At 38.0% G+C, this 11,401-nt stretch overlaps 1 protein-coding gene across 1 annotated transcript; it reads right to left on the reverse strand.

Moving 5' to 3' along the window:
* Positions 1-8,637: 8,637 nt before the first annotated feature.
* Fam177b (family with sequence similarity 177 member B) lies at positions 8,638-11,401 on the reverse strand. Its single transcript, XM_047519962.1, has 4 exons — positions 11,228-11,401; positions 10,877-10,943; positions 9,140-9,237; positions 8,638-8,802 (listed from the first exon to the last, which is right to left on the reverse strand). Exons 1-4 carry the CDS (start codon positions 11,399-11,401, stop codon positions 8,638-8,640), a joined length of 504 nt encoding a protein of 167 aa, XP_047375918.1.

Here is an 11,401-nt window from a genome sequence, read left to right on the forward strand (position 1 = left end):
GCACAAACTCCTCAATTCATAGATCAGAAAACTGAGATCAGAGGAATTGAATGACTTTTGCAAAGTCATAAACTTTTTCAGTGGCAGAGTCAGGACTACAATCTAATTTTTATAACTCCTTATCCACTGTTCCTCTCACTTCTAGTTTCCAATTACTCTGAAGATGGTTTGTGTATCTTTCTTAACCAGGGGGTTTAAGACTCCGTTTGCACTATCTTGCTCTGTTTCCTCATTTCCACCTCAGGCAGGAAGCTCCTTCACATGCCCAAGGTTGGTAAAGAGCTTACCCTCTCTTTCTGCCATCTTTTCCTACCTTTCTAGCAGAAAGACAAAATTGGTTGCTGAGTATTTGGGGAGCAGTTGAGAAAAAACCTCTCCAATTTACTCTGACCCAGAATAGAGTTCTTAATCTGCCCCCCTATGAGCCAATGTCTCTTCCTTTCAAAATGAAGAATATCCTTCATCCATCTTATTGGTCTCATTGCTCTCTGTATAGCTCTCAGAGTACTGTCCCACTCCTTCACATGGAGTCTGATCCCAGCAGCCAAAGACCTTTGTCTTGGTGCTACTCTTACCCCAGTTATTGAGGTCATGCTCCTGGGAAAGCTCCCCCAGTTTAGCTGCCCTTGGTGTGAAAGTATATCTCCACAAACTCTTTCCTCAGGGAAGTGATTTGGGTTGTATATTTCCCACACACTGACACATCTTGTAGATACTGGCTAAATCGAACCATCTATCGCTGTTTATAAACTTTGAGGAGTGTTGAATGTAACACATTTCATTTCCCGTAAAATCATACCTCTAGTGAGAATTAAAGTGGAGACAAGCATAAGAATAATCTCTAGCATACGTTCTCACTCTATAATTTACAACTTCTAAGTATTATTCATAGGGGTGGAGGAGACTGAAGGAGAAGAGATAGCACTGATGGTACCACTGGAATAGAGCTTGGACTAGTGTCTTCACGTATAGGACCCTAATTCATTCTCACCCATTTTAAGGAGGCTTTTTTTTTTTTTTCATTCTTCTTCGAGACAAGACAGATGCTTGACCTGTATTACATCCTGCCAGCTAAGAAACTGGAATTAAAATCTAGGTTCCCTGGTTCTTGAATACTCTATGCATTTCCTTCAAACTCTAAAACATGTTCCCTTCCCAGATTCCAAGTGTTCACTTTCAGGCTCTGGTGGGAACTGCTGGGCCTGTCTTTCATCTACTCATTGTCCCACAGCCAGCTGGATGGGAGACTTGAAATTCTCCATTATACGGTTCTACGTGATTGCAATTAATCTGTGAGCAAAGAGAACACAGACTCAGGTATTTCTTCATAAATATTAGAATGCTGGACATCATTTGGTGAGCCATGGGGAGCCAAGATAAAAGATTTTTGCGTAAGATTGGAAGACTGTAAACATATTTAAATCTGGACTGTATGAAACAACATGAAGCAGAGAAAAGAACGATCCTGCACATTGCATAATGATAATGTTGGCCAACTGGCCTGTATAGTGGCTCACTAAATATGGTAGTGGTAACTTCCTAAATACATGTTGGATACCATCTGTATACATCACAGTTTTCTAGAGAAATAATCAAAAAGAATTATTTCAGGGGATTGGCTCACATACTTGCTAAGGCTGGCAGTTCTGAAGTCTGTTGGGCAGGCTGGGAACTCAGGCAAGATCTGATGCTATAGTTTTGTAGCAGAATGTCTTCCTTTCCAGAAAAACCTCAATTTTGCTCTTTAAAGGCCTTCAACTGATTGGAAAAGACTCACACTCTTTACAGAGAGTAATCGTCTTTATGTAAAGTCAACTGATTGTGGATATTAATTACATCTACAAAATGCCTCCACAGCAGCACCTAGATTAATGTTTCACTAAATAACCAGGTACTAGGACCTTGTCAAGTTGGCAGTAAGGGAAAAAATGGATGTTTAAATCAGTTGCCTAAAATTATCATTAATCATTTATAAAGTTTCAATAACTACCTTCTTATAATTTGAAGATGAAGTAGGTTTTCTCACCATCAACATATTCTTGGAAGCCATCTTGTCCTTGGGGCCATCTTGCTCTGAAACTAATATTTCCTCCAAGACCATCAAAGAGCAACATGAAATACTTGTCTTAGGACAAATTTTCCTCAGAAATTCACTCAGTTCTGAATGGAATTTTGTTTCTACCACTTTTCCTTGATTTATTTGCTTGTCAGCCTGAGAATAGCCTTGAAGGAGACAAATAAAATAAATGTTCCAGAAAAATAATATCTACTTCCTTTAGAGTAATTTGTTGGGTGCCCTTCATGTTACTTTTCCCAGCAAAAGTGCTTTTCACCCAAATTAAATAAAGATTGATAGAACCATTTGCCATTCCTCTGCTGTCCTCAACTTAAATGAGAAACCACAAGGAAGATTTTTCCCTAAGGAGCTCCCACCACTTTTCCCTTTTAAAGGTGTTTGGCTTCATTTTGCTGTAGGTATAGGAAATAATTATATCTTGAAATTGGAGATGGTGCAATTTGGCAGAGGGTGAAAACTTTTACAAGGATAATTGATGGGCATCATCACCATCAAGCCTACAAAGATGAAAAAGACCCAAACATTTCTTGGCAGGACTGCTCATTCAGAGAAAAACATTTGAATGATTTATGTATGGAGATAAAGGGTGGATGCTTGTGTGCATCTGCCAAAGAGCTCCTCTGATCACTTCGGACTTCCCGAATTCCACTCTGAAGGTTAAGGTTTGTGTGACTTATCATTAGAAAGAGAAAAAATAAAATTGATTTTCATTTACCTACCTGACACATAATGATAATAACCTAAAACATCAAGAATCCAAAAATGATTTAAATGTAGGTTATTAATTCAAAAGACTATTGCTGTATAATTTATTTAATTGGAGCTACGTTCAGCTTGGAAAGAATCTGAGACTTATATGTTGCTGAAAGAAGTTAGTCACCCTTTTTCCAATATGCCACGGAATCTTGGAAAAAGGGTGAACTGGATAATACATTTTCTCCAAATGTTGTTTTTCATCCATAAATTTATAAGGGGAAGATATGTCCTCTGAGATAAAAAGGACAGGTACTGTTACTCCTTCTCCAAAGTTCAAATATATAAAACTAAATTAGGATTGAACTGGGATGACAATGACCAAAGGCTAGGTGTCATGAGAGGATAATAAATGCCCAGGATGAAACCTAGTATAAAGAAAGTGACAAGTACTGTACCAGTGTTTGTATTTTTGGTGGGGAGTGTTGGTTCTTGTTAGAGAGCATGGCACCCCTTCCTACTGTGCCAACTTGACATTCAATGTTGCTTTGGAGAAATTGGATGTGTGAGTAAGTGTTATATCAACAACAAGTTGTACTTTCTGGGAAACTCTTTTAGTCAGCTTTTTCATTTCTGTGGCCAGAATATACAACAAGAACAATGTAGAAGAAGAAAAGTTAATTTGGGGCTCACAGTTTCAGAGAGCTCAGTCCATAGATGGCTTACTCCATTGCTCTGAGCCTGAGATGAGACACACCATCATGGCAGAAGAGCATGGCAGAGGACAGTAGCTCAGGTCATGACAACAGGAAGCAAACAGAGCTCCATTTACCAGGGACAAAATATAAACCCCAAAGGCATGGCCCCAGAAACTACCTCCTCCAGGCATGTCCTACCTGCCCACAGTTACCACCTGGCTAATCCATATCAGTAGATTAAGCCAAAGATTGGGTTACAACTCTCATAATCTAATCATTTCATTTCTGAAGGTTTGTGCATTGTCTCACACCTGAGCTTTTGGGGGACACCACATATCCAAACCATAACAGAGCCCAAACTTTTTGTTTTTGCTTTAGGAGGCTTATGACTGATATTACAGAGAACTATTTTTCTAGTACATAGAAGATAGCTTTGGGTTAATAGGATGGTGGCAAGTGAAAAGGATATTAAACTTAAGAGATGGTTATGTGATATTCTTAGGAGTATTTTGGAATATTTAAAAATAAAAATTGTATTTGTTACCCATTACCATGTGAAAATATACCCCAAAATTTCAGAACTTGAAACAACAAGCATTTATAATCTCACATTTTCTATAGTCAGGAATATGGGAGTAGCTTCTCTGAGAGGTTCTGGCTCAGGGTCTCTTGTGAGGTTGAAGGTAATCTGTTGACTGCAGCTGTAGTCATTTGCAGGCTAGAAGGAAATGATCTTCTAAGTACACTCATGTGATTATTGGCAGGCCCCAGTTTCTCACTGACTACTTGCTGACTAATAGCTTAGTTTATTACTACACAGAGCTCTCCTAGTTTTGGTCAGTTCAGGCTGCTATAATAGAATATCACAGACTGGGTGGTTTATAAACAGAAATTGATTTCTCACAGTTCTGAGGTCTGGAAGTCTAGGATTAAGGTATCAGCATGGTTGAGCTCTAGTGAAGGCCTTCTTTTGGAATGCAGACTGCACTTCTCATTGTATCTTCACATGGTGGAAAGAGCTAAATAACTCTCTGACCTCTTCTTATAAGAACATCAATCTTATTCATAAGAGATCTGCCCTAATGACTTAATTACTTGCCAAGGGCCCCACCTCCAAAACCATCACATTGAGATTAAGGTTTTGACATATGAATTTGGGGACAGAGGGACACATGCAGTTCACTGCACTGCCTGAGCATCCTCACAACTGGCAGCTGGTTTTGCCCATATTGAGTGATCCAAGAGGAAAATAGAGAGATGGAGACAGAAACCTTAATAATCTCAGAAGTGACACACCATCACTTTTTCCATACTTGATTGGCCACATAGATCACCCTTGTTCAGTGTGGGAAGGGACAACACAGGGTGTGAATACTAGGGAGATGGAGATCATTGGGGACCATCTGAGAGACTGGTTACATAAAAACTGGATGTCCTAATAATTTAGCTGTTGGTAACTCTAGGTCAACAACAAGGCAGAAATTTTATGTCTGCTTGGTTGATAGTACCTAAAATAGGACCTGTAGATGCCCAATTAATATTAAAGTCACTGTGATCTTATCTTGCAGTCAAAGCTGGTAAGATATGGACATTGGGTCCTATTTTTTTCTTTATTATATTTATTATATTTTGTTCAAGAGTCAGTTGATTTGCTTACACTTACTGACCACAGGGAAAAACAATCTCCCTTGTTTTTAGTGGAAAAGAAAATTAAATCAACAGTATAACTTTTGCTAGACAAAATTCACGTTTGATATTTGGTTGGCCTAGTTCTCTAGAATTATCATCAAGTATATACTCTATAATATTTTTTGAGAAAAATGGAAAAGTAAAAAATCAGTAGGACTTATTCTATAGCAAAATAACAGGAAAACCAGGTATTGATTTTTACTAACATCAGGCACCTGAGACTTATATAACCAAAGCTTACCTGTGAGATGTGGCAATATCATAAAACTCTGGGATTTACTTCACCTTGAAACTGGACTAACAGAGCACATATGATGAACTAAGACTGACTTCTTAGTGAAGACTAACCATTCTGACTCATGAGATCAGGATTCTTATTCAATATTGTATTAGATTCTTCAGTGAAATTGAACCAATGTGATAGATAGATGATAGATAGATAGATAGATAGATAGATAGCCCAGTCATTTCCCTCAATTTTCACAAAGGACAATTATGGAATATCTATCGAGATCACTTTAATTATCTTTTCCTTAGAACCATCCTCACCCAGAAATAGGTCCTATAGTCATGTCACTACTCCAAGATTCTACTTCCCTTTTCACAATTGTTTGAGTTAGGAATTGGTTACCTGATAAGAAAAAAAAAAAAAAAAGAATAATCAGATTCTATTCTCAGCATGTCTGCAATTAGGACTAAGGGTTGGTATACCAGAAACTTGAACATAAAAGTTATAAAGCACTATAGAGTAGTCATCTACCCCATATGCAAGAAAGATGACGCATGGAAAGCACTTGCTTGTCAGACAATTTTAGACCCTATGGAGATTTATTTGCCCTTAGATACCATGGTATATCTCAGTATCCTTTCAAAAAATTCTTTTTTATATAAGTTAGTTAAAATTGGATCTGCTTCCCATATCAAACCTGTTTTATATACATGAGAATATTAAGAAGTTGAGTAACTTGCACAGGGTCACTGGATCATAAAAGAGGCAGCAGATATGAAATTAAACTAATATCATTGATTCTCAAGTCTATCATCTATCTCTTATGCCTTTTTCAGCTGTCTTAGGTGACTTCCACCCCTGTGAAATTCATTGTGGCCATGTGACTTTCTTTGAGAGAAGAAGTATAAGCAAAGGTGACGATTCATTCTTAGTGGAGATATTAATTACCAGTGCTTAATGTCTGTAATGTATAAAGCTGCTCCCCCGCCCTTTCTGTTGCAGCCATTTTCCCTGCCTCCCAACCACTTGTCAATCTGTGAACATCCTAGCTAGCTATTGGTTCATCAGTCAGCTTGCAAGTATCCTTCTCCGATATTGGTCCCCTCTTAGCCCTGCGGAATTCAACGGCTTTACTGTAGTTACCCCGCCTTCTTTCCTCATCTTTCTCTCTTTCCTACTTACTTTCTCTATCCTCCTGGCTTTCACACTTTCTTGTGCGCGCCCTTTCTCATTCCCTTTCTTTTCCTCTCATTTTCTCTCTTACCCAGCAGGGAGACACTCTGTTTGCTTAATAAACTCCCTTATGTGATTTCCCGTGTCCGGTGTGGTTTCCGTGGGATTCCTTACAATGTCCATTCTACTCCTGCTTCAGCAGCCCTGTGCACACAGTGCAGAGAAAACATAAGATCAGAGAAACATGCAACAGTGAAGAAATACACAGAGAAAACCAGTCCCAGGTCACCACCTTAACTTACAGTGGACCTATTGTGAAAAAGAAATAACTTTTGTGGTTTTAAGTCACTTAGATTTTGGAGCTGCCTGTGCAATATAACTTATCCTAGTGTATTCAGCTAACTATAACTTCTATTCTAGGTCTACTTCTGATCTTGATTTCATATCAAATCAATTCCAATTTCCCCTTCTCTCAGAGTTATTATTTTAATTATATATGGCTATATAACAAACACTCTAAAATGTAAAACAACAATGAGTTTATTTTTTTCCTCATGATTCTGTGGGTTAACTGGGCTCAGCAGCATGGTTGTTCTGTTCTGTGTAGAGTATCAGAAGGTCACTGATGTGGCTACATTCGGTTGGGAGCTTGACTGGGATGGGAATGTGTAAACTGATTGGAGACCTCTCTCCAGGTGGCCTCTCATCACTTAGAAATTCAGTTCAAGCATCTTTACAACATGTAGCTTTCCAAAAGGACAAACCCTAATGTGCAAGTGCTTATAAAACCTCTGCTTGCATCAGATTTGCTACTATCTCATTGGTCAAAGCAAGTCACATGGTTAGTGTAGAGTGATATAACAATAATTTTTAAAAAAATAAAAGTTTATTGAAGCATCAACTCAGGGAGGATTGGATATTGTCTTCAAATATTTGAAATTATGTCCTGCAAAAGAGGGATCTAGACTGGTTTATATAGCTCTGAGAAAGACAACCAGGAGGATTGAGAGCATCTGAAAAGAAGACAAAATTTGGGCCAAGATAAGAAAGAATTTACTAATAAATGTTGGCAAAAGATGGAAGGGTCTGCCTGAAGATGTGAGGTTCCACACCTTTGAAAAGATAAAGCACAGACTGAGAATTCTGTGACTTCTTCAGAATGGAGTGGATTAAACCTCCAGAAGCTGTGGTTCTTTGGGGACCACCAATATAATAATTATTAATTATATATTAACAAAAAATACTTACAGTTTTATAAGTGTTTTCACATTTATTATTTAGTTTTGTTTAACAACAATCCATAAAGAGCAAAAAAATGCCATCTGTATTTTACACAGATTTTCTGGGGATCAGAAATCTAGACAACTTAAAAATCACAAAACTATTAAATCAAGTCTTCCTACTGAAAGTTCTGTGTCTTTCTACTAAATCACAGTTATCTTTGTCCAGAACAACCTGTGCTATGTAGCTGTGATTTTCACATTTGATCTTCCTAGGCTTAGAAAAATTGTTGACAAATAAGGAAATAATCCATTTTTTAAAAACTTGTGTAGTGCTCATATTATTTGTTTTCCAGTTGGGGAAGGCTTGTACATAATTCTCAAGAACTCTGATAAACATCATTTCACAGTGCTACTATTTTAAAGCGAGTCCCAACTAAGGATGACTATTTGGAAGAATATTCCTCATTTCAATCCCTGAAAGGGGAATTTATTTACACTCTATGAAACTCAAATTTTCTTCTGAAGAACAGAGCTTCTTTACTGCACTTTAGCCTGTAACAAAGAATTTCAGCCCAAATCTAAGTGCTAAGATTAACAGTGTATTACTGGGGTGGAGTTGGGATGGGGGCTTATAAAAAATTATAATGAGAAAGTATCCAAAATAACTCTTACTGTTTGCAATTCCTTAATGCTAGAGAATAAGTCACAAACTTAGGCCCAGTTCTGGCCTAAGAAGCGCTACTTGTGGTGCTGTTGCCATGGTAACCAATAACTCAAGCTAGAGATGCAGGAGAACTACATCTACATCTCTGATGCCCATCATGAGCTGGAATCTGGCACCAGACCCTCCCTGGATTAGGTGCCCCACTGAGGAATGGCCCCTGCCAGGTCCTGTTGTCTGGTCCCATACTCTGGGCCCCCAGTCTTCAGGTAGCACTTTTCATTAGGAGACTTAGCTCCCTGGGCAGCTTTGATCCATTGATCCTTTGATCCATTCCTTTCCTTTTCTTTGTCATTTTCCTGGTTTGGAGAGAAATAAGTAAAAGTCTACCTATGAAACAAACACCTCTGAACTCCCCTTCTTATAGAGATGCCCATGCAAGAAGCAATGTCAGGCTTCACACTCAGCTACTTTTGTCACCCATCTCATGACATACTAACTTCATGGGAGTGGGAAAAATACAAACACAAACAAATGTCATGGGGTGAGAATTAAAAAGTCAGTCAGTCTGACCAAGGGACCTCAGTGAAATTGTACCTTTGATAACCAGGTAGGAAAATCCTCTTCTATACCACCCTGAAGTTGGGACAATCAATCCTTCAGGGCCCTTGGTGTCCCTGTCAGGATGTCACATACCTTATTTTGTATTCTGTGGTACTCATTTAACACATATTGATATTTGGGTTGAGTAAGACCAAAGAAGACAGCAAATCTTCCACCAAGGAATTCACAAGCTAAAAGAGAGAATAAGCACTTGGGTAAATTGAATCAATAACTAATGCTTAACATCAGTTGAGGAGCCAAGGGTTTAAACTTGCCTACAAGTGATCTATCACTTAACATTAAGTACATTTAACTGACAAAATATTTCAACTGCCTTGGACTCTAAAAAAATTCTAGGACTCAAAGGAAATTTGTTAAATCTTCTATCTTCATATGAAACTATATTTAAACTACCCTTTCTGGATAAATATGTCAGGAGGAATTTTTGAAACACTGAACAACAAGTACAATATGGACCTTGAACAATCGGAAAAGACTCTGCCCTTTGCCATGTGAATCACTGGACATCAGCTAGAAATGTATTTCAAATGGTACCAAAAACTCAATACAGTGTTACTAGAATTAATGTCAGAAATTCTTCCTTGAATGAAAACAAAGTTCTGTGTTGTTCGTTTGTTTGGTTTTGGTACTAGGAGTTGAACCCAGGGGTGCTTAATTAGTGAGCCATAACCCAAATCTTTTATTTTTTGAGACAGGGTCTCGCTAAGATGCTTAAGGCCTTGCTAAATTGCTGAGGCTGGCTTTGAACTTGTGATCCTCTTGCCTCAGCCTCCCTAGCTGTTGGGATTACAGGCATGCACCACCATGCCTGGTGAAAATGAATTTCTTAACAGTTGTTCAAGGTCTTTCTTATCTACTTCCAGTCATAGTAACAAGGAGCCCTAGAGCCCTAGAGACTCAGCACTACAATTGTTAGAGTCAGTGATTGAGATGTAGTGTGAAAAACAAATATTTTCCTCAAGGAATCACCTAGAAATGTTTCCCTTTAAAATCTTAGGACTTCTGACCTTCTTCTCCAGTTTAGGAACATTGAGTGTCTTAAAAGCAGAGACTATCATTTGTCTTTGTGTCCCAGGGTCCAATGCTGGACATATAATAGGCACTCAGTAATGATTTTTTGATGAATGAATAAAGATTAATTTCTAAGAGCTGCATTTTGTATTTTCTAAGACTCTTAAAGTAAGATTCCTCCCTGTCATATTGCCACACATATGCAAGTTAGAAGGAAATGAGTAATTAGATGTTGCCAGTTGTGTTCAAAAGAAGATGGATGAAAGTCACGTGAAATAAGATTCAGTGTTTCATCGGTTGTAAATAACCACATGGGCCATTCGTTATGCCCCTGGGAGGGGCTGATGAAGTTTGTGTTTATAATAGAATAATAATGAGTAGGGAACTTAAAACTACATCATATAACAATATTTTTTTAAAAAATAAAAGTTTATTGAAGCATCAACTCAGGGAGGATTGGATATTGTCTTCAAATATTTGAAATTATGTCCTGCAAAAGAGGGATCTAGACTGGTTTATATAGCTCTGAGAAAGACAACCAGGAGGATTGAGAGCATCTGAAAAGAAGACAAAATTTGGGCCAAGATAAGAAAGAATTTACTAATAAATGTTGGCAAAAGATGGAAGGGTCTGCCTGAAGATGTTAGGTTCCACACCTTTGAAAAGATAAAGCACAGACTGAGAATTCTGTGACTTCTTCAGAATGGAGTGGATTAAACCTCTGCAAGTCACATCTAGCTTGGAGGGTCTGTCAGAATGTAGTTAAGATCAAGAAAAAAAAATCTTAACTATACTTACTAGAAAATGAGCAGCTTGCTATCCGTCCTGCCCAAAACCACAGGTAGGGTCCCCATGAGAGTTTAGACTGAAAAAAAAGAGAGAAATCAAACTAGAATAATTAATAACAGGAGTGGTGACTGCAGTCTTTTATGTAGAGATTTCAAAATGCTTTATAATGTTTCATGTTCCCTATTATAGATGAGAAAACAAAGATGATCAAAACTATAAGCTGTCCATACATGGATTTAGAAAGCAAATAAGGAATCCAAGGACTTGGTAGTGTAAAACTCAATTTTCTACAAACCTTGTCTGGCTCAATCTCTCATTTATTCAGCCTCATATGCACCAGTATTGATGCTATAAGCTTACAGGGTCAGGTGTTGAACTCATTCTCTGCTCATCTTTTTCTTCCTCCTCTTCCTCCTCTGTGCTGTATTCTTCCATGATGTCTCCATCAGCAAAATGAATAATCCTTTTGGGAGTAGTCTTCTTGAAAGATCCACTCTTCTCTAGTTCTAATCGCTGGATTTCATCTTTCTTCAT

The sequence above is a fragment of the Sciurus carolinensis genome, chromosome 12 (assembly GCF_902686445.1).
Source record: "Sciurus carolinensis chromosome 12, mSciCar1.2, whole genome shotgun sequence".
In the NCBI taxonomy this organism is placed as follows: Eukaryota; Metazoa; Chordata; class Mammalia; order Rodentia; family Sciuridae; genus Sciurus; species Sciurus carolinensis.